The following is a 26,517-nucleotide window of genomic DNA, read 5'->3' as shown; positions in this document are numbered from 1 at the left end:
TGTCATTTGCACTCGATGACATTTGCACTTTTATTTTGTACACAGCAAGGGGGGGGGGCATGTAGCCAGGAACCAAAATCTTTCAAAATACATCACAACATAGTGCAGCCATAGTGCAGCACTATATCTAGTGTTATAAAAGTGATTGCAAGCGAATAATGTTATTTTAATTTCCATCAAGTTAGGTGCCATGTCTTGGCTGTATATGTATATGTATATGTATATGTATATGTATATGTATATGTATATGTATATGTATATGTATATGTATATGTATATGTATATATATATATATATATATATATATATATATATATATATATGTATATATATATACATATATGTATATATATGGTTGCGAATTCGTGCGAGCGGCCATGTAACTCGAATCGCGGCACGTCGCCCACCGGACGGACAATTCCGTCGTGACCCTCTCGGACTAACGCCGGGAACTAGTCACGGGTGGGCCTTTCGGCCTCACCACGATCGTGCCAATCGGCCCCCCCGCGTGGGATAGGGTTGTGCGCCAAATTCGACCTACCTAAGTACTCACACGGAGGGTAGACCGGGCGATCGCACCTTGCCGCAGGTCGACTTCGGACACGGGCCACTTTAAGCGACCCGTTCCATACTATCGGGATAACCGAGCGGTGTTATTCGTCGGCCTCGATGGTTCGATTAATTATCGGGCGTTTTAGCCCACTACCAACCCTTTACGTGAAGTAAGATGGAGATTCAATTAAAGAAAAGACGAAGCGAAACGGGAAAAACAGTTCAACATGAGGCACAAAAACACACATGGGGGCCCCTTTCCGCACTATCTCAGTACGGGGGGGGGGGGAGGGGGAATTGTTGATGCTCTGGGGAAAGAGGACAGCCGGCTTGCTTGGGTCCCGCGACGAGCGACTCCACTGCGACCTCGACCACGCTCCCGGCTTCTCCTCTCTGCAGCTCCCCTACAGGCTCCGAACCCCGACAGACTCCGACTCTCCTCCAGACCCGTCTTGGCCGCTGCCGCCACACTCCGCCGCCGCCACACCCTCCAACTCACCCGAGCCCAAAAACTGCAACTGCCTCCAACTGCTTCCGACCCAAAACAAAACTGACTTCGCCCCACGCTCGGCGCTTTATAGTACGGCAGGAGAACCCATATGCAAATTTCCGGATCAGGATGAGCTCGGGGGCGGAGCCACGCTCACCCATTGGACGGAGGAAAAGTGGGCGTGAACCTCGCTGATCCTCGAATTTGCATATATCGATTCTACTCCGACGCGCCTGGAGGCGGGGCCAAATCGCCCCGCGCTTAATGATTGGACGGATTCGAAGTGGGCGTGTATCATTCCTGATCCGACTTTTCCTTGGAAAGGCCGCTTTTTGCACCCGCGACTCAGCGCGCGTCTCGCACGAGGCCAGGACAGCCTGACGCTCGGTGCCCACAAGCGGTGCGGGAATGGCGGCAGAAGGATGAGAGGTGAAGGTGGTGGAGGGTTCATTGTGGCGGTGATGGCCATGGCGACGCTTGGAATGGTGCTGATGCGATGTTTACGGGAGCGAGCTGTGACGGTAAAGGTCGTGGCTGTTAGCGGCGTTGTTGTTGTTGTTGTGAAGCGGCGTTGTGGTTGGTGGTTGTTGTGTGATGGCGGTTGAGACGTGGTTGGTTCAAAATAAAGATAGAACAGAAAAACGGCTATCTTAAAGGGTCGCAGCCCGAATGAATCACATTTATTCCCTCTAAACAACGGGTTTGGGGCTAACTACACATGTACTTACAGAGATATCTCACCTACGGGACCTGAATGGTGGTTTGCTAATTTCCTCAACCACAACAATATATATCCATCCATCCATTAGGACCATACTCTGTGCAGAGCGTTGGTGCCGCCGAAGCAGTCTCCTTGGCTATTGGGAACAATCCTGGACGGGTCGCCACTCCGACACAGTATACCAGCATGCTGGCACTCATTTTGCCGACCTCGGAAGGATGACAGGCAGTCAACCCCACCTGGTGTTAATTCAACAGCTGAGCGGGATTTGAACTCAGGACCCTAGGATCCCAAGCCCACTACCTTAACCATTAAGCCAACACCAGGCATAACTATATATATATATATATATATATATATATATATATATATATATATATATATATATATATATATATATATATATATATATATATATATATATATATATATATATATATATATATATATATATATATATATATATATATATATATATATATATATATATATATATATATATATATATATATATATATATATATATATATATATATATATATATATATATGTATATATATATTTATATATATATATTGTTGTGGTTACCAAATTCGCAAACCACCATTCAGGTCCCTTAGGTGAGGTATCTCGGTAGGTACATGTGTAGTTAGGCCCGAACCCGTTGTCTAGTGGGAATACATGTCATTTATGCGTGATGCGACTCTTCAGGATAGCCGTTTTTCTTTAACTATCTTTATTTTGGACCAACCGCCATGATTACCACCACAACCAGTCACAACATCACCACCAACCACCGCTTCACCACAACCGCCACGACCTTCACGTCACACCTCGCAACCGTCGCATCGCCACCGTTCTTGCGCCGCCTGTGGGTACCGGTGTTGGACTCGTGCAGGGCGCGCGCCGAACAGCGTGTACAAAATCACGGATTTTGTGCTTCAAAAACGGATCAAAAACGACACACGCCCACTTTTTGCCGTCCAATCGGTGAGCGAGGGGCGAATTGGCCCCGCCCCCAGGGCGTTGGAGGGCGATCGATATATGCAAATTTATGGATCAAAAAGCATTCACGCCCACTTTTTCTCGGGCCAATGGGGAGCGAGGTGAAAGGTCGAAGGGAGGGGGTCAAAGATGAGAGGGCGAAGCTACGGGGCTGATAAAAGCGACCGTGTTCGTCAGTCCAGAGAGTAGGAGAGTCGAGAGGGAACAGAGAGTCAAGACTTCGCGGGCGGTGGAGTTGGCAAGAAGGAGCTGGTCGTCGTGTGCGTTGGAGTCGGAACTGAGGGGACGGAGCTGTGGAGAGGCGGCGAGGGCAGACGAGGGGGTGCTCGCGTCGTGCAGGGAGCTGCACCCCAGGGAGGCCGACAGCGCGACCTGGCCGAGGTGGAGACGCTCGTTGCGGGGCAATAAAAATCCTCTATACCCCGAGCATCAGCAACCCCCTCCTGTTTCCCCCCCGCGCTGAGATAGTGCGACCAAGGGGGCCCCTTTCCCACCCCCTACCAGACACTGCCCGCGAGGCCCGCGGAGTTGAGGCACCATCGCCGCTCCGCGTCTCATCACCAGACGGGTAGGCCCGATCCGGTCTCGGCCTCAGGCCCGCCTCATCCTTGAGGGTATTCTTTCCTTGGTTTTGGGTATGTGTTGTCGGCGCCGTCTGTGAAGTAAAATTGTATAAGTGTTGCCGTGTGCTCGGTAGTCGGTATTAGCTCTGCATTGTGTCTTCGCTTTTACATTTGCTTTTTGTGTAAATTGCATTGTGTTTTTTCTATGTGCTTTTGGTGGAATTGAATATGTGTGCTTTCCATTCGTCGCGAATAAATGTGCTTTGTGTTGAACTGTTTCCCGCTTCGCTTCGTCATTTCTCTCATTGAATCCTCATCTTGCTTCACGTAAAGGGTTGGTAGTGGGCTGAATACGCCCGATAATTAATCGAACCGTCGAGGTCGACGATAACACCGCTCGGTTATTCTGATAGTACGGAACGGGTCGCTTAAGTGGCCCGTGTCCGAAGTCGACCTGCGGCGAGGTGCGATCGCCCGGTCTACCCTCTGCGTGGGTACTTAGGTAGGTCGAATTTGGCGAGCAACTCTATCCCACGCGGGGGCTGATTGGCTCGATCGCGGTGAGACCGAAAGGTCCACCCGTGACTGGTTCCCGGCGTTAGTCCGAGAGGGTCACGACTGGATTGTCCGTCCGGTGGGCGACGTGCCGCGATTCGAGTTACGTGGCCGTCAGCACGCCGGCGGGCGCGAATCCGCAACACTGGTGTCAGGTCGTGCGATACAAATTCATCGCCCTCCTCGCGGCACTGGTATCGGAGAACAGGAAAACGGGCTCTCCTGTCTCCAATTAAATTCACGGGAATCGGTCCAGGGGTGAGAGAAGCAACCCCCGATTCCCTCCAAATTACGAGCGAGCGAAATTAACCCTTTAAGAGAAGCAAGATGGCGTCTCAAGGCGAGCGGGAGCCGGGGGTATTAGAAATGGATGTAGAATGTGTAGAGTCCATGGTCCAGGATGGAATCCCCGTGCAGGAAATGTTGATTGTGCAGGAACACGGACTCGCCCAACTGAACCCAGAGCCCGAAATGGGTGCGGCAGCGGCCGCAGTGTATGACACCTCCCCCCCCCCTCTCCACCAAAACCCTTCCCCGACCCCTGCCGAAACGGCTCACCCAAGCGCACCCGACATGACCCAGCTATTCACCATGCTGGCAAAAATGTATGCGGAAACGACAGCGAAGATGATTGCGAACATGAACAAACAAATGAACGAAAAGATGGATGCGAATACACAAAAGATGAATGCGGAAATGATCGAAAAGATGGAAGCGAATATGAAAAACGAAATAAAAGGCATGAACAAACAAATGAACGAAAAGATGGATGCGAATACACAACAAATGAACGGAATGGAAACAAACATGAGGGAAGAAATGAAAGAACTAAGGGGTGAGACGCAGAACATGGGCCGATGCCTGCAGGCGGGCATGAAGGCCGTGACCAGGGAGCTGGGAATGGCGACTCCACGTGTGGGAGCAAACGAGCTGGAAGGGGGTGCAACGGCTGACAGGCCCGCGGTGGAGGCGGGTAAAAAAATAATTCGGGGGGCGTGTTGGGCGAGGGTCGTGACAGAGGAATCGACGGTGACCGAAAGGGAAAAGTTAAATGGGGAGACCAAAACGTGCGAGACGAGACACGAAATGACGACAACGGAAATAATAGTTGAGACAAGAGAGGTAAAGGGTGAAGAGTTGGCAGAGACACGGGAGATAGAAAAAATAGAGGAGAGACAACACGATGAAGACGGGGTAAATGACGCACACACACAGGTAGTGGAGGACAATGGGGTTGAGCTCGCGGAGCGTGGAGAGACCCAGTGCGAGCACCTGGATGGCCTCCTCCAGGAACGAGGGGAGGGAGTCTGCCCCCTTGAGGCGAGTCACGACCAGGTGAGTTCGGTCGTGCTTTGCGAGGTTGAGGGGACGAGTGCTGTGGACAGGTGCTTGGAGAGCTTGGGGGTTATAGAGGCCCCGGAGACCCTTGTGGGGACACGAATCCCCAGTGTGGTTGTCCCGGTGTGTGTGGTGCAAGGCGTGAGTGCGTCCCCGTGTGTGGAAGCGACCCCGTGTGTGAGTGGTGTGGTGGCAATGGTGCTGGAGTGCGTGCTTCCCAGCACGCCGTGTGTGGATGAGGCACAGCGGTTGAGTGCCCCCGCGTGTGTGAGTAGTATGGTTTGTGTGAGTAGTGAGGCACGCGTGAGTGAACGGCCATGTGCAAGGTCGCGTCGTGCAAGGGAGACCGTGTGTGTGAGAGAGCGGTATGTGAGGGAGATGTCGGTTGGCATGCGGGAGCACGCAGCCGCGTCTCCCGGTGTGAATGTGATGGAGTGGACTGTGTGCGTCGTAACACGCAGGTGTGCGTGGGTTGAATGGCGACGACGGCGACAGAGGAACGAAAGCCGAGTAGCGGCTGTAGCTATTTCGGGGACCGTGCCGGGTTCACCCAGCAGTGAGCACGCGGTTCGTGCTGTGCAACGCACGAGGCCACCACGTGCTCGCTTGCGAGGGTGAAGTCCCGGTCCGGAAACGCACGCGGTGGATTTGCCGATCCCGCGGACGGACAAAGTTTAGGCAGGAAAATGGATTTGGACCGGACGGGTTCTCCACGCGATCGTGTGTGTTAAGCTCCAACGGGCAAAGCACATGTGTTCGCGTGGGGAACCCCTCGAGACGTGGGGCTTGTGTTTTTTTTTTTTTGTTTTTTTTTATATGCGCACGGTGACGTCATGGCTGCACATGGGGTTGGAATCCGGCAGGAGGGGTATCCCTGCCGGATGGACGAGGAACACGTGCAGCTGCATGACGTCACGGCCAGGTGCAAAGTGCGCGAGCTCCGAGTTGCCGCGCTGGTGCTGCGCATGAAAAAAAAAAAAAAAAAAAAAAAAAGCAAGCCTCACTTTCGGGTGCACAGGATTCCCAGGCAAGGGGTGGATGGAAACTAGTTAGGGGGAAGGGTTAGCTTAGTTAGACCGACTTCATGGGGCAGGGGTAAGTCCTCATGGAGTCCGTGGAATGGATTAGTTAGAGGGATTGTAGCCAGATTTAGGTTGGGAAATAAATTGATTTTTGGGACATTTGAGGACAGTGACAGACGTGTGGATGTGTAGAGGGGACGTAGTTTAGCTACGTAGTGTTAAAAGGAAGTGCTATAGTGTAAGGGACGACGTGGGAGCACGAGTTAGTTAGGGGAGGTAGTTAGAAGGATGGCAGAGTTCAGTGGTGAGTGTGTTGAAGAGTTGGTGAGTTGTGAGGTGAGTACTTGGTGAGTGAGTGAGGCCAGCGGGTCTGTGTGTATGGAGCGAATGGGGAATGCATGGTGCGATGAGTGATTGGGGGGAGGAGTGACTCCCGCCCAAGGGACCCCCGGGGTCAGTGTCGAGTGAGTTAGCTGGGTTAGTCAAATTAACAAATATGGAGGTCGTTTTGTTGTTGGTGGGAAAGTAGGCTCGAAACCCGTTTGGAGGGGTGCAGGAGCCCTGTTGACGGGCTAGGGAGCGTGGCTGCGAAAGGTGAGTATCGCTGAGTGGGTACCCCGGGCACCAGGCTAGTCGGCCGCGGTAGGCCAAGGGCCCATGGGGGGCCGGGATAGAGTAGTGGGCACGGGTGCGCCTGCTTGGTGCGGGGGCCCGGGGCGCCATTAGCCGCATGGGCAGTGTTGTGGGCACGGGTGACCCTCGGAAAGGGGCCCGGGAGGCCGGCCTGCCACGTGTGCGTTTCAGGGGAGGTGCCATGGGGGGCACTCCCCGGTGTTAGGGAGCTGGTAGGCTCGGAGGCAGTGTAGTGCCCGGGGGTGCCATAGCGGGAGATTCGGCAGAGGGTCGTGCCTGCCTAAGGGAGCCACGTGTCCCAGCCAGGAGACCGTATGAGGGCACGGAGAGAAAATTGGGGGGCGAGGCCCGAAATTGTGAGGACACCAACACAGGCGACGGGAATCTGGGTTGTTAGAACCAATAGTTTAAGCGAGAGGCGCTTGTTGAAAGCCCCGGGGTAGTTTAACAGTTAAATGGTTAGGGTAGATTAGGAGATGTACCCCTCCGCACCATCCATCCCCTCGCTGTTGTTGTGGGCCGCTGGACCCACTTTGGGTTAGATCGCTGAACTCTGGGGAGGCCATTCTGAGGCTTGAGTTGGGCCTCGACACAGGACGCTAGCTCTCCCTTATTCCCCTCCGGGAAGGGAACGTAGGGGTTGGGAGTAGGCTAGGTGACAGGATAGGTTAGCCGAACAAGGACGATAAAGGGGGTTAGGGGACGATTTATAGTGGGGGAGTAAAAATAAAAACAACAAAAAAAATTAAGTTGGGGCTAAATTGGGGTTTGACAAATTAAGGGAGTGGGTATGTACAGTGACAGGCAAAGGCAATAGGTGGGAGGGAGACAGGTAGGTAGGTCCGAGCCCGCCTTCCAAGTGGCCAGCACCACCGCACTCCCTCCACCAACCTCCACTGAACGGCAAAGGCTGGCCAACTTCATCGGCTGGCCGTGTTTTTCTTCAAGGCCTGTGCCGGCCAACTTCATCGGCAGCTGTTGTTTTGCTGCAAGGTCTGTGCCGGCTGGATCGTCTGCAGCTGCTGTGCTGCAAGGCCTGTGCCATCGGCTGGCCGTGTTTTGTGTCAAGGCCTGTGCCGGCCAGTTCATCTGCCGGCTGTGTTTGCCTGCAGCGGCCTTATTCTGCGGGCTGTGTTTGCCTGCTGCCTTTGCCATGCCATGCCCACTGCCCATGTTCACCGCCCCGTTCAATTTTTGCTTTGCCCCCCCCCCCCTGTTCATTTCCATGTGCGCCAGGATCCGCAAGGCAACAGTTTGCAAGCTGCAAGAACTGCCCTGTTGGCAGCTACAACACGGGCCTGCAGTGGCGGCCCGTGCACCGTGTTTGTGTTCATGCATCCATTTGTTGTGCTCATTGCGTGTGCCACTTGAGCTGGCACGGAGACTACGTTTGTGCGGCCCATGCACCGTTGTGGTTCACTGCGTTCAGTTCAAAAGGGAAGGCCTTGGACTGCGTGCGAGCAGCCAGCCACGTTCCCTGTCACCTGCATTGTTTGAGCCAGAGACTGCATGCGGGCAGCCTGGCTCCCTGCTAACTGCTTTCTTTTTGCAGAGTTCAATGATCCTGGGCCATGGTTTAGTGTAAAATTTGTAAGTTAAGGTTAAGATGTACTGTAAATATGAGTGCGCCCCCGGCATGTTTGTCTTAGCGCCGGCAATTTTATTTAAGTCGTCCGTGTGAGTGAGTTTGTTTAGGTAGTTACGCAGCCCTCAGGTTATTTATTTTGGGGACACGAATACCATGAATGTCGCACTCAGGGATCCGTAGGTAAAATGTACTAGGGGAAAACTACACATGATGGCACACGAAAATTTGACGACTCGGGACGAGTCTGTAAAAAGGGGAGGGGGTAGTGTTGTGGTTACCAAATTCGCAAACCACCATTCAGGTCCCTTAGGTGAGGTATCTCGGTAAGTATATGTGTAGTTAGGCCCAAACCCGTTGTCTAGTGGGAATACATGTCATTTATGCGTGCTGCGACTCTTCAGGATAGCCGTTTTTCTTTAACTATCTTTATTTTGGACCAACCGCCATGATTACCACCACAACCAGTCACAACATCACCACCAACCACCGCTTCACCACAACCGCCACGACCTTCACGTCACACCTCGCAACCGTCGCATCGCCACCGTTCTTGCGCCGCCTGTGGGTACCGGTGTTGGACTCGTGCAGGGCGCGCGCCGAACAGCGTGTACAAAATCACGGATTTTGTGCTTCAAAAACGGATCAAAAACGACACGCCCACTTTTTGCCGTCCAATCGGTGAGCGAGGGGCGGGTGGCCCCGCCCCAGGGCGTTGGAGGGCGATCGATATATGCAAATTTATGGATCAAAAAGCATTCACGCCCACTTTTTCTCGGGCCAATGGGGAGCGAGGTGAAAGGTCGAAGGGAGGGGGTCAAAGATGAGAGGGCGAAGCTACGGGGCTGATAAAAGCGACCGTGTTCGTCAGTCCAGAGAGTAGGAGAGTCGAGAGGGAACAGAGAGTCAAGACTTCGCGGGCGGTGGAGTTGGCAAGAAGGAGCTGGTCGTCGTGTGCGTTGGAGTCGGAACGGAGGGGACGGAGCTGTGGAGAGGCGGCGAGGGCAGACGAGGGGGTGCTCACGTCGTGCAGGGAGCTGCACCCCAGGGAGGCCGACAGCGCGACCTGGCCGAGGTGGAGACGCTCGTTGCGGGGAAATAAAAATCCTCTATACCCCGAGCATCAGCAACCCCCTCCTGTTTCCCCCCCGCGCTGAGATAGTGCGACCAAGGGGGCCCCTTTCCCACCCCCTACCAGACACTGCCCGCGAGGCCCGCGGAGTTGAGGCACCATCGCCGCTCCGCGTCTCATCACCAGACGGGTAGGCCCGACCCGGTCTCGGCCTCAGACCCGCCTCATCCTTGAGGGTATTCTTTCCTTGGTTTTGGGTATGTGTTGTCGGCGCCATCTGTGAAGTAAAATTGTATAAGTGTTGCCGTGTGCTCGGTAGTCGGTATTAGCTCTGCATTGTCTTCGCTTTTACATTTGCTTTTTGTGTAAATTGCATTGTGTTTTTTCTATGTGCTTTTGGTGGAATTGAATATGTGTGCTTTCCGTTCGTCGCGAATAAATGTGCTTTGTGTTGAACTGTTTCCCGCTTCGCTTCGTCATTTCTCTCATTGAATCCTCATCTTGCTTCACGTAAAGGGTTGGTAGTGGGCTGAATACGCCCGATAATTAATCGAACCGTCGAGGTCGACGATAACACCGCTCGGTTATTCTGATAGTACGGAACGGGTCGCTTCAGTGGCCCGTGTCCGAAGTCGACCTGCGGCGAGGTGCGATCGCCCGGTCTACCCTCCGCGTGGGTACTTAGGTAGGTCGAATTTGGCGAGCAACCCTATCCCACGCGGGGGCTGATTGGCTCGATCGCGGTGAGACCGAAAGGTCCACCCGTGACTGGTTCCCGGCGTTAGTCCGAGAGGGTCACGACTGGATTGTCCGTCCGGTGGGCGACGTGCCGCGATTCGAGTTACGTGGCCGTCAGCACGCCGGCGGGCGCGAATCCGCAACAATGTGTATATATGTATATATATATATATATATATATATATATATATATATATATATATATATATATATATATATTTATATATACACATATACACATATACACATATACACATATACACATATACACATATACACATATACATATATACATATATACATATATACACATGAGTTTAAAGTAATTGAGAAGAGCACGTACTAAAGATCTGGAAGGGAAATAACACTGGTTTTCCAAAATGGATAATACCTGGCTTCTTGAATTTCATATTCAACTAAAATTTTACATATTTGCCTTGCATAAGACAGAGACTAAGCGTTGTAACTTTTCAGCGAGCAAAGCCTGTTTGTCATGGACAAGCCGTGATGCCTCGTTTTGTCCGCCGAACATGTGTTGCGTTGTTCAAAGTGGTCATTCTCAGTTTCTAGCAGACATGTTTATGTTTGGCATTACTATGTTTGGGTGCAGCCCATCCCTAATATGCACACATGTTTGATTATATAATTTCAAGTTTTGCTGGGAAACTTCGATGGGTGATTCATCGGCTTATAATGGAGATTTGAGGACCATTTCCCTTCATATATAAACATGCAGGTGGATTAATGCAGACCTGTTTCCTCTGAACAAGTTCAATCAGCAATGTCGAACAGCTTGACGCATGACTTTTGGTTATTTTGATGCCTTTTTCAGTAATTGACTGCTGTTGTCGTGCAATAATGTTGCGAACTTTTGTAATCACTTTGCCAACTCCTGAAACTATCAGAATTTTATAGCTTGCTGATAGTAAAACCTGACTGATATGAAGTCGTACACAAAACTTTTGGGATGACCATTGAGGTTTGACTTTTTGCATAACCCTTCCATCCACAGACAATGTTTGGACTTGGAGCCCATGAGGGTCTTGGTCTTCACGGGGCTCTACCAGTGTCTGTATTCGAAGCTCTTCACCGGCACTTTGACGTGACGTTCGAGTGCTTTGCCTCGCCACTAAACTGCTACTTTGCACAATATTGTTCTGCCTTTCCTGACACAGATGGATACTTTGGCTCTCGGGGGTGAGTACAATGTATAGGATCAGAACTAGGAACATATGTTGTGCCTTCTTTGGAACATTTTTTGAGGCTTGGACTGATCATTTCCATGTGCATGTGTGTTATATCTGCTTTCATTGTCTGTTTTCTTTCATTACTCCGCGCACACAAAGTGAAAAGTGGGGGGTTAGCAGTTGGTTCTTTTTGTCTGTCTATGATCGAGGAACGACTTCATTGCAATTGAATTTTATATTTTAAAAACTCTAGACCATGAATCGGAACAAGAACCTGCAGTTTAGCAGTACTTTGGCTTTGAATTTGGCAAAATATATTCGATCTCATCCCATGCACACAGAGTAAGGTAAGTTTTTTTTTTTTTTTTTTTTTTTTTTTTTTTTTTTTTTTTTTGGGGGGGGATTTTTTTTTTAATACTGTCTTTCTGTTGGGCAGTTAAACAAAACTGAAAATCATTCCAAACAAGAAACTTACTGTTTTAGGGATGTCATAAAGGACACAACAGGCACGAATAACTAACTTCACGCGTTATTTTGGATGGTGTAAAAGAAGCGACCTCAACGGCGGTAAACATCCAAAAAAGTATTTTTTTATGCAACCTTTAAAACCTTTATTTTATTCCAATTGAATTGTATACTTGAACACCATAGAACACAAATCGCCTTCTTGGCACTTCCAAAAACCTCCGGTTTATTCGTACTTGGACAAAATATGTATGCCCTGAGGGCAGAGTAAAAGTGAAATTCAGTATTCAGTCAAACATGGCGATGCCTAGCGCTGTTTGTTCAGTGCAAAATGCAAAGCAACAGTTGAAACGACCCTTACTATATACTTTTTACTTACGAAATCTAAAGATTTTGTAAGTATATTGATGACTTCCGTCGTGTGTGTGTGTGTGTGTGTGTGTGTGTGTGTGTGTGTGTGTGTGTGTGTGTGTGTGTGTGTGTGTGTGTGTGTGTGTGTGTGTGTGTGTGTGTGTGTGTGTGTGTGTGTGTGTGTGTGTGTGTGTGTGTGTGTGTGTGTGTGTGTGTGTGTGTAGGCATGATAACTGGAGAACGGAAGAAGCTACCAATGTCAAATTACACCATGTGATTCAGGAGGGTGGTGGCTCGCGCTGATTAGATTTTGGTTAAAATCGGTCAAAGGTCAAGGTCACAGTGAGGTCAAACATCCAAAACATTCGATTTTTCATGGTTTGGTACAGAATCATCGTAGAAACTTCTGGTTTGCGTCACGACCTTCTCCAGAGACAGCTTTTATTAGACAAGGTCAGAGGTCAAGTTGACTATTTCATAAGTACCAGTGTATGACTGCTTGTTTATTTTTTATACATTGTTGAGGCTCATATGAGAGCTAACACACAGCGCACAGCAAGTGGGGGCATGAGACGAGGGGTGGGAGAGGGAAGGACAAAACAGTGGGGAACAGAGACATTAGGAGATCTGTGGAAGGGAGAGGGAGAGGGATGGGGTGGGGAACACAGGGTATACAAGATTGACACTACAGGGACTTTCAGGAAGGAAAGCAGGGAATTTGAAGAAGGTGTGTTTGGGCTGGATTGATGGGGGTAGAAAAGATCATGGTTTTGTATGGGGGAAGATTAGAGGTGGTGGTGGTGGTGGTGGTGGTGGTGGTGGTGGTGGTGGTGGTGGTGGTGAACAGCTGTTTTGAAAGTCTGGAGGGAAGAGTAGAATTGAAGAGAATGTGGAAGTTGGTTTCATGTATGGGAAAAAGAGAAACAAATGAGTGGAGGTAAGCAGTGGTCCTGGATTTTGGTAGGTCCACCAGAAGGAGTTGATGGTGGACCATGTGAGCCCTGCAGAAACCTGGGGGGAGGGGTTTGGTGAGGGACAAAGTAGGAAAGAGCAGAGGGTGCAAGACCAGAAGGGAGATGGAGAAGACAGAGAGACCACTGACCTGTTTTCTGCAAGGCCAGTTCATCTGCGATGGTGAAGTGATAGGCCCATAGGCACAACTTCATCGTGGGAGATTCTACTAATCTTGAAGGCCTTGGTTTCAATGGCATGAAGCTGAGCAAGATGTGAGGCAGGGGATCCAGCCCAGAGGGGGAAACGGTACTCCATCCAGATATGGATAAAAGGCTTGCAGGTGGAAAGGAGTTCAGGTGTGCCAAGGAATGACTTTGTACAATGGAGGATGTCCAGTCGGCAGCTGGCTTTGGAGGCCAACTTTAAAATGTGGTTTGCCCAAGATCATGGCTGATTGTGAGACCCAGGAGCTTAAATGACTGAATTTCCTCAAGAGGATTCTTAAGAAAATAGATAGAATGGTTTGTCAAACGGTCCTTTCAGAGAGAGATGGTGAGAATGTGAGATTTGTCAGGATTGAAAGACCTATTCCAAGTGTTTGACCATCTTGTGTTTATTTATTTTTTCAAGGTGTGGACAGATGGGTGAGAGTAAACATTACATACTCGTTCAAACTGTACTCTGCCATAAATAAAAAAGCACAAGACTTGGCTCTGAATGATAACGACGATGCTGCTTGAGGGGGAGTGTGAATGTAGAATTTGCGATGGCTGTTGGATCATCAGGAACATGATGAAGTCACCTGCTGCATTGCCACATAGTAAAATGGTAAAACGATCCTTAGCCACCGTGACCCAGAGCAGATCTTCCCTGCTGCTACAGTAAGGTATGAGATTGCATCTTCCAAAATAATCCTGTCTCTGGCGTTAAAAACCTGCTTTAGCATAAATCCCTTCGCCTCGGTTAGTTCCATGAGCCATGGTTGAACTGGAGCCTTCAGCCCCAGGTGCCTTTTGAAAACATTGGTAAATCCACAATGGCTTCTCCCATACACTGATCCACTCCAAATCTGAGTAAATCCGCAATGGATCAAGTCTGTGAATGAGGATGTTGATTTTTGTTAATTGGTGAATTTGATAAAACATGACATGTCAAGAGTTGTCGTTGTTTGTTGTCCACAGCACTGTACTGGATTTATTTCCTGTAAGTGGCTCATTTGAGGTGAACCCACCGTTTGGCGAAGAGCTGATGAACTCTATGGTTGACCATTTTGAGGTTTGCTTGCTGCACACATTTCTTCTCACCCCTTCAGTCTTACTTGTGTGACTTTGTGCTAAAAACACAAGCAAATAATTTTTTAACACAGTAAAGGCTCAGGAAAAAAGCTAAATGGCAGTAGTTGAAGATAAACGTCAATTGCACAATTGTGAATAGGCTATTGGTGTATTAAAAAAGGGAAGGGAAGAGCGGGATTGGTGGCCATCTACATATTATGTACACAAAAATAGTAGAATGTGTGGTGCTCTCACCCTAACCGTTATACATTCCTCATTTCAAGCACTTTGCTTTTTTTCCCACTTCTTTTCCACCCTCCAACCCCCCACCCCACCCCTTCTGGTTTTCTTAATTTTTCTTTTTTCAATTCACCCCATTCCCTCATACAGAATATGTAGATGGCCCATTGGTGGGGAATGAGGGAGGTGATACTCCAGGTTGAAGAGAAGGGGGGAAAGCAGTGGAGGTGAGCAGAAAGCGTGGATTTGAGTAGGTTAATTAAGAAGGGAAATATTGGGTGAATACGTGTACGTAACCTGAGGATTTGAAGAGGAACCGAAGACGGAAATGCAAGATGGGAGACGTTAATTGAGTCTGGCAGTCTTTCTGCAGTAAGAGAAAGGTTGGCCCTATTCCTCAATCTGGTGGAATGCAGAGAGGTTTTTGCCCCTAATAAGGACAATACTCCCAATTAATTTTTTATCCCCCACCGCGTGGTGCAAGGGGGATATTGTTATCACCCAGGTCGTCCGTCAACATTTATAGCTGTGAGTGCGATAACTCATAAACTGTTCGCCATATCGATTTGAAATTTGGGTCACGCATGTACCACCTGAAAAGGAAGAACCCTATTGATTTTGGGCGTGACTGGATCCAAGTTGCCAACTGTGGTGGCCATCTTGAAAAAAATGTTTTTTGTAATAAATGGAAAACCGCTTATCTGATTTCAATTATTTTTCAATGGCGGGGGATTCCCCATCTCTGATGGTATATTTTTAATTCACAACTGCCTTGTCGAACTAGAAATTCGGGAATGAAAGATTATTTGAAACATGGTTAATCCAGGACACTTTGTTAATGTATCGTTAGCCCAGAACACATGGAAGAGGGGTATCTCATGCATTTCCTTGCTGATCAGGGACAAGTGTGTCAATTTTAAGGAGGTGAAAGTGAGGATGCCTTGATGTGACTTCTTGACTTGGAAGGTGGAAAAAAAAAAGAGTTTTCATTTGTATTATGGAAGTTTGAAGGCTTTAGTAAAACATTGTTATTGATAATTTTGAGTGGTGGTCATTTTTCTTTTTAAAAATCAATGTAGCTTTTGTTGGAGTTTGTTTAGGAAAGGATGACTTGTAAAGGTTTGCTTTGTGTATTTACGCATCATCTAATTACTTCTGCCACCGAGGGTGGATGGAGATTATGCTTTCAGCCCTGTCTCCATCTGTGAGCAAGGTATCTCAAAATGTTGTGGATGGATTAAGCTGAAATTTGGTGGAGGTTGGGTGTGTGACAAGGATTAAATGATTGCATTTTGGTGAAGATCCAGATCTGGATATGAGAATTTTGAAAGTAATTCTTCACCACTGATAGGGTAAAACTTGATATATAGCACAATATCTCAAAATGTTGTGGACGAATTTGGATGAAACTTGGTTAGATGAGTTGGTTTGGTGACAAGAACAAGGCGAGTCGATTTTGGTTAAGGTCTGGATGCAGATCCGGCCTATCGGTGGGATACAAAACGTAAATTGTTCATCCTGGTGGAGGTATGCGCTCCACCAAGTGCCATGCTACGTGTCCCATGTGACTGCCTATCTGTTGTTTAAGAATCATTGCCCCTCTCGTTTTGTCCTGAATTCCTCAATTCATTTTTGTATTTGCAAGGTTGGGTACATCCTGTTTGAATTTCACAACTTCATTTGTATTACTTTGATTTTTGCCAGGCATGAAGGCACAATGCATTTACGAGCATGCAAAGTGTGTCCCATTTATTGTATCAGCAAACTGCAGTCGGTTTCAACACCCCCCCCCCCCCGAGCTGGTTGCTGAACATAAACGTGAAGAACTGGAATGGCACTTGGTAGAGCGCATGCCTCTGCAAGGCTGAACAGTTTATGTTTTGATCTCTTATGATATCATATATTGTTTTTGGCCCCATCTCTCAATGTTGAAGAATCACTTTTAAAATTAAAAAAAATGTCAGATGTGGATCTTCACCAATATTGAATCAATTCATCCTTGTATCGATGGATGAATTATATCGATCAATTCATCCAATATTGAATACACACCCATCCTCTCCACCGAATCCGTCCACAACTTTTTGAGATATCCTGCTCACAGACAGACGGGTGAAAACATAAGCTCCGTCTACCTTTGGTGGTCGTAGAGAGTTACAAACCAATGATATTTCTAGAGCAAAACCAGGATCATATTCATTGGAAACCATAATTTCCCTCTTTTGAAGCCCAAGCAAACTTGCAGGTAAAAAGTGAACCATTCATGTCATGAAGACTAATGGTTTTATTTATTCTCATTATTGCTGCAGAATGTGGAAAATCTGCCACTGCAGGAAAACGAATTGGAGGAGGAAGTACACTTTTATTTTGAAGAAGATTTGTATGAGAGAGAGGGATGGAGGGTGGATATAACCTGTATTTTGTTCTTTGCAGACTCTATTGGCCACCTCCACAGAACCACTGTCTTTTGTGGTATTTGTCCCAGAGTGGCGTGACCCAGCAACGCCAGCTTTGCTGCGCATGGAGGAGAGCTGTTTTAAACGTAGGCAACTTCTCGTGCTGCCTTTTGAGCACGAGTATCGACATGGTGCACAACACGTGTGCCGCAGGTTCGTATGCATGCTGCCATTTTTTCTCTGGTAATATATACACCAAATCTGTTCTCTGCTTTGAGCTGGTGCCCCTGCCTCACATCTTTCTCAGCTTGACACTGTGCACACTTGTGCTTTTGGTATCATTGGAGACTCCCACAATGAAGCTGAGTCCATGTGTACCCCCACTCCCCTTTGTGATGAAACTCTTCACCTCCACTCATTTACTCCTCTTTTTCCTGCCTGTGGAACCCACTTCCACATTCTCTTCAATCTCATTCTTCCCTCCAGGTTTTCAAGACACCTGCTCACCAGCATCTCAGATCATCCCCCATCTAAAACCATTGTCTTTTCTACCGCCATTAACTCTCCCCAAGTCTACCTCTTTCCAACTTTTCTGTTTTTAGTTCCTGAGAGAAGCAAACACTTCTGTATCCATCTTGTCCACCCCCTGTCCTGATTCCTCTCCTTCTCCACATCTCTTATTTGTTCAATTCCATTGTTGGTGTGTACCCCCCCCCCCCATTCGTTTTGTATCGTCCCTCCATGAGCCTTAACTGTATCAAAATAAAAGTTTTCAAACCAAGTCTGTTTTTTGAGACCCCTTTTCTGCTTCTTCATATCTTATTGTCTCCTTTCACCCTTTACAGTGAGGAGTTGCACATAAGAGCGCTACATGGTACGGCGATACTGTTTTTGCAAAACGATGCAGCATACGCACGCTGGGGGCCGACCCCCGAGAGGATACGTGCTCTACTCGAAGCATACAGGCCTCAAGGCCGTGCTCCCCCACCGGCCGGACCTGCTGATGGGACCGCCGGGGGCGACGAGACGGGTGGTGAAGAATCATTGGCGCTGTCGTCTGCAGGCGGCACCACGAGTTCAATCGAAACCAGTGGAAAATTAAGTGAACAAAAGGAAAGCTCCGATGATGAGTGGATATGAATATCATGAGAGGAAGTCCCGGTAAGATGTCATCCCAAAATATAATTGGTGGGTGGTCTCCTGGTATTTCAAAGGACTTGTAAACACCAGCAACTTACAAACTTGAGGATTGGAACCTCCACCAATCAATATGCCAGGTTGGCCATGGTACTGTGCATTTCACATGTGACCAATGTGATCTCATTGGGTTTCACAGTTTATAGTTTCTGAGCTGCCAGGTTGTTCTGATACTGTTTTTGTCAGTTCCAGTCCCCAACACCCCCTTCCCCATACTTTGTGGTTTGAGGTTAACTATTTTAGCTGTCCAAAGAGATTGTATTTTATAATGTTTTCTGTGTGCATTTGTGGTTTTGTAAATACTGTACATAACACAGTGAGAAGCTGTGGTTGTTTGAATCAGCGTGATTTATGTTTAATTTTATGCAAAGTGTCATTTGGTGGCCTCCGAGTTACTTTCTTCAGCAAAGCTGAAAAGAGAAATGAGACACTTCAGCTCAACTGACCAAGTGTTTCCTGTTTGAATTCACATTGTCCTGTAACTACATCATTCTGATTAAAAAAAAAATAATAATGTATAAACCTCAGGGGATTTGTATTCTTGAGTCGAGACTACATTTGAGAGGGAGGAGTGGGTTGGTTTACTTGAATCGGTTTTATACTTTGAAAGAATCAGCAAATTGGAATTTGAAAATTTGCCACAGCTACTGTACAGACAATGCAATCTCGTTTGTATTTTTATTATTGTGGGAAAATATAAGGCACTTTTATAACATATACTCTGCTTTCCACGTTGGTTGTGAGACCCTAATTAGACGGAGGACCCGAAGTCACGTGGCTGAGTTATTTGCGCTCATGGTAGATTCGCGACCCACCGCGTCAGTTATTCATGTGCGATAGCCTCTGATTCTTGAGAGTCTGGTGGGAACCCAAGGTCGATCAACCCTTGTGGTATAAATATACAAAAGTAGAGGATAAATGGGGAAAAAGGGAAAAACCTCTCCAAACAGAAGCTCTGACTCAAGGCTCATTCGGTTAAAATAGGAGAATTATTTTCTTCCCCTCCCATACAAGCTCATGTTAAATTGAGCGTCCCAAAAAACCCCAAATAGGAGAATGATTTCCACCCCCCCCGCCCCCCCGTCCCATCAGGTCAAAAGAGGAGACCAATCTCTGCCCCATTGAGCACATGTTAAATTAAGAATTACTGATTTCCTTTTATATTTTCATTCCACTCAGAGTGATCCAACAAATATTTGTCCATGTTCTTCTTGAGGTAATAAATTAATTTTCCAATTACATTCATCACCATCGAGTATATTCACAAATATTATTTTAGAACTTCGTTCTTGGTTTATATGTCTTTGTTGAGCAGAAATAAAATGATAAACTTCTCTCAATGCTCTTGTTTGACCACATCATTTTGAGATTGTAGTAAATTGTTTTTCCATTGTACAATTGATTAACCATCAAAGTTTTCAGTCCATTCAAGGATATTAATTTTTTTTTCCTGACATCCTCCAACTTATTTGATATTTGTTATGTTTCCCATTTAAATACCAAGGCTGATTACATCTCCACTCTTTGGTTTGATTATTGATTGGTTCTATCATTTATAAATCAGTAAAAACGACACCCCCTGAACACTTATAACCATAAGGGATACTCTTGATTCCATCCTCTAAAATATATATTTTATCATCAGACTCCAAATGCTTTCTTATTTCTCTCTTCTGTATATAATTGTTGTTTATAACTTCTTATTGTACTCTTCCTTCTTTAAGGTTAAACAGTTGTAATTATGTTTTAAGTTTATTGTTTCCTTGATTATATTTTTCTTTATTCCCTTGAGCTTTTTATCACACCTTTCAATGTTATGATTATCAATAAAAGTAAAAGCAGAAGATTTTGATCTCAAACCCACAAATTCACTCATGACCTTTCCACCCAACTCATCCTTAAACTTACCAATAACCTTTTTATTCTGAAATGAAAATAACATACTATCAGACTTATAATTACTTGTATCAGAAATATATATATATATATATATATATATATATATATATATATATATATATATATATATATATATATATATATATATAAAAGTAGGGTGAATATACTGATTCTGGCTCACTTTTCCCCATGGAAATGAATGGGGGATTTTCAGCGATTCATTTTTATTTTTTTTTTTTATCCCAAGGTATATTTATTTGTCTCCCCTTTTAACCTTGGGACACTTTTTTCAAATAACCAATGCAATATGATATATTTGTTCAAGTAGTAATGTGATTTGTTAAAGGTGATTCTCAAGAAATATCTGAAACATGTAAGCCAAGGGACACTCTTTTTCAAATAACCAATGCATATTGATTAGCTCACTCATTGAACCTATAAAGATTTGTTCATTCCCAAATTCCTTCAATAGTTTAATTTTCTTTGCACAATCATCCCCATCTAAAATATTTAAAAATAAAACATTTGAATCTTTATATTTTTAAGATACCCCTTTTGTGCCATTACGAAATGATAAACTTCTCTTAATGCTCTTGTTTGACCACCTCCTGAGCTTCATATCATTTTGAGATTATAGTAAATTGTTTTTTCATTGTTCAATTGATAACCATCAAAGTTTTCAGTCCATTCAAGGATATTTATTATTTTCTTTACATCCTCTAACTTATTAGTTTTTTAATTGATTCGCTTATTTGTTTTATTTACCTTTGTTTTAGTTATTTTTTCAATAAGACTTATTTGATATTTTTCACATTCATTATGTTTTCCATTTTTATACCAAGACTGAGATTTTCTCCACTCTTTAGTTTGACCATTTATATATTGTGAAAAACCCCAACCCATCTTCCCATTGTTAAAACACAATCTATTTCATTATCTAAAATAAATCTCTTATTTACTGCTTCATTATATATGTTATGTTTATAACTTCTTATTGTATTCATTTTCCGATAATCTTCTTTCTTATTCATCAAGCAATTGTAATTCTTTGTAAAAGTTATTGATTTCTTTATTCCCTTTAACCTTTTATCAATCTGATCACCATAATTATAAGCATATGCCTTTGCTCTCAATCCAATAAACTCACTCATTACTTTTCCACCCAACTCATCCTTAAACTTACCAATAACCTTTTCATTCTTTTTGGAAAATAACTCGCTCTTCTTACTAAAATTACTTGTATCATATACTCCAATATTTTTCTTCATATCTTTATAAACATCATCAGTTTTTATATCTAGGATAAAACTATCAGTGTCCATATACAACAATGAAACATTTTCACCATACTCTTTCTTGAAGCCATTATACAAATAACCATACATCAATATCTTTGATAAATCAAGAACTGCTGTTCCAATATAAATTGGTTTATCCATTACAATACTTTCCTTTCCTTTTCCAAATGAATAGCAGAAAAGTTCTCTGAAAAAACCTCTTCTCTCTTAAAACTTGGTTCATTTATCAATCAAGAAGCTTCTTTCCAAGATGTTGCAAATCTAATGTTTTGCTTGTTTCTTACATTTTCCATTGTCTTTCCAAAGACAGCATTATTCATCAATTTGTAGAAATCCCCTTCAAATTTTACTTTTGTATTTGTTCTCATATTTGTATTGAATTTAATATACTTTTTAATCCAAGGTCTTTATTTGAATTTTAGCTACTCTCAAAAACTGTTTGAAGCTTCTCTGATGCAAAACATATCCCTCTTTATCATAGAATGTTGTTAATAACTTTTCTGTTGATTTGCCTTTAATATTAAAACTTTTATGATAATCACTGAACCTTTCTTTCTCACATGCAAAAGGAAGGTCTTTATGCTTATTATGAAGATTACTTGGGTACCTCAAGTCAACTTCAAAATAATAACCTTTTTCTTACTCATTCAATTCCTCTTGAGAAGAAATAACAATATTCATCAAAGCATTTTCATAATCCTTTTCTTCCACCCACTCTAATTTATCATAAGGCAGAGATTGAGACATTACCCATCCATACAAATTATTAGCATCAAAAAAATTACTATCTTTATCACTCTCATAATTTCAAAGATATTTATTGCTTTTGCATATCTTTTTGAACATACTTGTGATATTCCACCCCTCTTAGACTTCTCATTCATTAAAAGCATATCTACATCTTGTTTTGTCATTTTAACATTGCACTCCAAGCTAAACCAGAAGCTGTGAAATAGTGGGCAGGATCTAAAAGCTTCAAACACATCAGCTAACAATAAAACATCTGTTTTTTTTGATACAAATCATCATATTCTTCAAGGTTCTTTATCTTAAATATTTTCCAAATTTCTTGTGCATGTTTATATTCCTTATCACTTATCTCCTTTTCATAAAGGTTATTCTAGAAACTTTCTTTTGAAGGAAGTTGTGTTTCTTTAAATCTCATAAATGAATCCACATAATCATAAGGATAAATTCCCTTACTTGCAAGAATTTTCTCTTTTGGAAAAGACCCTGTGGAGCTTAGATTTGATGTGAGGTAGGCTTGTGGTATTCCCATAAACTTGTAAGAATCTAGAAACCGAATACGAGTTAAAGGTTTTGTGAATATCATTTTTGTAAATGAAATATACTTTTGACTTGTGTTTGTTATGGCAGAAATATTCCCTGGTGTTTTTGAAAGTTCATTTATAAATAGATGTGTATCATAGTTGGCGCTGTTGTGAAGAAAGACTGGAATAAAAGAAGGTAATTTATAATTAAGATTACAACAGGAATAAGCGGGACCTCTATATTTACCAGTAAGATGACAATGATCCCTAACTTTAGACTCCTTAATTTCCCCCTCACAAATATGACAGATATTGTTCTTTCTAAATTCTAATTTTTCTTCTTTGGTTTATTTGTTTCTTTCATTAATTTAGTTAGTCTTCTAGAATCCTTTTCTCATCGTTTTACAAACTCTTGTGAAGCTTTATTTTTCCACTATAATGTTCAAGTTTATTATACTTTTCTCCAAAAGATGATTTGATATTTATTTGTATGTGATTCTTCTGGATTAGGAGAAGCAGTATTTATCTTTTTTAGAATACATTCAAAATCAGTGTATATCACAAATGGGTGCATGATAGATTTATTCTAATCTTCAAAAGAAATCTTTTCACCGGGTTTCGGCATTGTAATTACAGCTGATTTATGATTACTACAATATTTTGAATGTTGTTCTAATCGTTCTTTTGTATGAAATGAATTAAGACATCGCTTACAAGGATATATTTTGTTTGCTGTTCTGAATACTGGAGAAGAGATTAATCTTGATAAATTATTGATGTATGTGTAATGTGAATTATTTCCAACACTAAAATATAAAAGATCAATGTGTGTTTCTTCATTTTTATAGTTGTTTGAAATTTTTAATATTTGAACTTTGTTTGTATCTGTTAATCCATATACATTAATAGAAATATTATTCTTTTTCTCAAATTTAGGAATATCTGTTAGTGGCATTGGGAATTTAAAATCTTTAATGTCCAAGGTATTCTCATATTTCATATATTGTTTTACTCTTTCTGAATTACATTTTGGTGGATGAAAGTGAGCAAGAACAGACCAGAGAAAACATTTATTATCATTGTTCTTTATATTAACAGCTGCCTTCTTTAGTTTTATTTCTTTTGGTAATTCAAGATAAGAAGAAGCTTTCAGAGGGTTTGATTTTAGAATGTGTATATCTAAAAAGATGATTTTTTTTTAAATATGAAATCCACTTCCCACCACTGTATTATCAACATCCTCCTCTTGTCTTGATAGTTCTTCATAAACCCCACTATTCAATAAATCTTGAAATGATGTTATAAAATGAAGATCTGTTCTCATATAAGGAGTTTGTTCTTCATATTGTCTTTTTGTATTCATTTTCACTCCCATATAAAACTTTAAAGTTTTCATTTCTTTTAATGTCTTTTTAATAACTTTTTCAACATCAGGTTTCACTATTTCAATTGAGTCAGTTATTGATGATGGACTGGGTTCTCCAAATTGAAAAATCCTTATTTTTATATGCCCTATCAGTGTTTTCAATATAATGGTCTCCCTTTACTTTAAACTCATTCTTACAACAACTCTTCAAAACATCCTTTGAGCAGATATTACAATGTTTTCTTTCCAACTCAAGAGGAGATATTTGATGAAATAGATTAAATGTGTGTTTGTTGGTTCGAAGGTGTTTTTATAACATTTAGATTCATGATTACAAACATCGCAGTATGTTGTATTCACCATATTTATATAATAAAACTAAAATTTTCTTGAAGAAAATTTTGTTTAATTTATTGGTGTATCTGTGCTTAAAACCATTTTATTTTCCAACTTTTTTCACTTAATAAATGCAATGTATCAAGACACAAAAGATAAGTTTCAATCAATCTCTTCATTTGGAAAAGAGACTGAGAAATATGTCAAGGATGTAAAATTGAATGAAGATAAATATAACAACTATTGGATAAAAACAATTACGGCAAATAATGAGTTCTTTAATTTTCTTCAGTGGAAGGGCTTTTAGTATACCTGGAAGAACATCAATTAAAGTATCTCTAACAAAAGTTTCTCCTCTGCTTCTGGTAATATATTCAAAAAACAAAAAGCTAATGGATGAAGTCTAAGAAAGAAAAGATAAGACCATCTGTAATATGCAAGGTGAAATGACATTTCATTCAATAGTAGTTAAGTATAAGTTTAAAATTACCTTTCATCTCACAAATGTTGTCGTTGAATCTGGTAATGAAAAAAGTATCTAGATATCGATGGTAATATTATTAAATATGAGTCAATATGCAACTGTAAGTAGAGATGAATTTTAGTTTAAGGTTTTACTTTATAAATATGTGAGACTTTCCTGATTCTCCATATAACAAATTTGAGAATTGTCCTGCATGTGAAAGACGGGGATTAAAGTCAAAAGCCGATAAACAATGCATATTCTGCGATTATCTCCTAATTAATGATAATAAAAAAAATGAATTCCTTTACAAGATTGATGAGAGAAATGAAAATACACTTTTCAAGGGAAGAAACTGAACATATTAGAGAAATGTTCAAAGGTTGTTGTTATATATTATTCATGGATGTGATTTTCAAGAAAATATCAACACAAGATATTGCATAAATAAAATAATGGATTATCTTGAAATGAAATCTGAACTTCGGATCAAATATAGAGTTTCTAAAAAAGCCAATAATAAATTTAAAAACCTGTTTTCCAAATATATAAATGAATGATTTTTTTTTTACCCATTTGGGAGAATAAGATGTCTCAGAGTTGGTTCAAGTGGATGTGGAAAAACCTGCTTACTTTTGAAGATGCTCCTGACTCCCAACTTTAGATTATGATCATTTAATTTTTTTCAAAGTCAAGTTTTCAACCTGAGTATCAATGACTCTCAAGGTTTTAATGCTGGTCTGCAAAAAGAAGATATAATCGGTTTATTTAAACTTCAAAACAAACTAAATGATAATACATTGAAGATATAACAAGTAATCAAAACCGATAACTTTTATTCTTAGTGATAATACGGATGATATACCATCTCCCCAAGATTAGGATAAATCCAAAAAGAACCTCGTTATCTTTGATTGTGTTAACGAGAAACCAAACGGTAATGGACAGCTACAACATGAGGAAGACATTCTTCTTGTAATTGTATTTATCTTAGTCAATCATACTTTCAACTCCCTTGTCGCTTCATTAGAAACCATGCTAATACTTTTATTTTATTGAAGTTAAATTCAATAGATATAAACAATTTTTGGAGAGATAATTGTTCTACATGATGTAGTCAAAAGGAATTTGGGATGACATGAAGCACATGACTGAAAAATATAAATATATTGTTGTGAAACAAGGAGATATTAAGGGATATATTTTTTGTTTTATAAACAATTACATATATAAATGACAAGTATTATTATAAATCTTGTGGGTAAATCTCCTTCTGGAAAAAAAACTTTAATAAATCAAGGTTCTTGTGTAGTGCAAATGAGAATATTGTAAATTTACTTTATAAAAAAAAAAACACCCCGTGATAGGCATTGTTTCAACAACGAGAGCAATAAGACCTGGAGAAGTAAAAGGTGAAGATTATCACTATATTTCAGTGGAGGAACATATATGATTGAAGAATGAAGGTCAAATATTTGAGGAGGTTTCTCTTGGTACAACAAAATATTCACATTGCAAGAGAGTTAAGGATACTAAAATCTGGTGG

General features: G+C 42.9%; 2 protein-coding genes across 10 annotated transcripts in view; one reads left to right on the top strand and one right to left on the bottom strand.

The window, feature by feature from the left end:
* PCIF1 (phosphorylated CTD interacting factor 1) overlaps window positions 1–18,860 on the top strand; it is a 113,372-nt gene extending 94,512 nt beyond the window's left edge. For 7 of the 8 annotated variants that reach the window (XM_085892493.1, XM_085892492.1, XM_085892490.1 and 4 more), the window contains 4 exons: window positions 11,287–11,471; window positions 14,413–14,506; window positions 17,179–17,354; window positions 17,987–18,860. In XM_085892493.1, the coding sequence (XP_085748619.1) occupies window positions 11,287–11,471; window positions 14,413–14,506; window positions 17,179–17,354; window positions 17,987–18,281 (750 nt within the window). In that variant the 3' untranslated portion in view covers window positions 18,282–18,860. Of the gene's footprint in view, window positions 1–11,286; window positions 11,472–14,412; window positions 14,507–14,895; window positions 14,973–17,178; window positions 17,355–17,986 lie in introns of those variants that run through there. The other variant, XR_015061028.1, reaches the window with a different exon arrangement.
* Window positions 1–26,517, bottom strand: part of LOC147021988 (uncharacterized) — a 159,149-nt gene that overhangs the window by 25,802 nt on the left and 106,830 nt on the right. The gene's annotated exons all lie outside the window — the stretch shown is intronic.

This window comes from Eptatretus burgeri, chromosome 8 (assembly GCF_056783735.1).
Source record: "Eptatretus burgeri isolate ZD-2024b chromosome 8, Ebu_testis_v1, whole genome shotgun sequence".
NCBI lineage: Eukaryota > Metazoa > Chordata > Myxini > Myxiniformes > Myxinidae > Eptatretus > Eptatretus burgeri.
The sequence above is the reverse complement of the archived record's forward strand: the minus strand, read 5'-3'. Positions and strand labels throughout refer to the sequence as shown.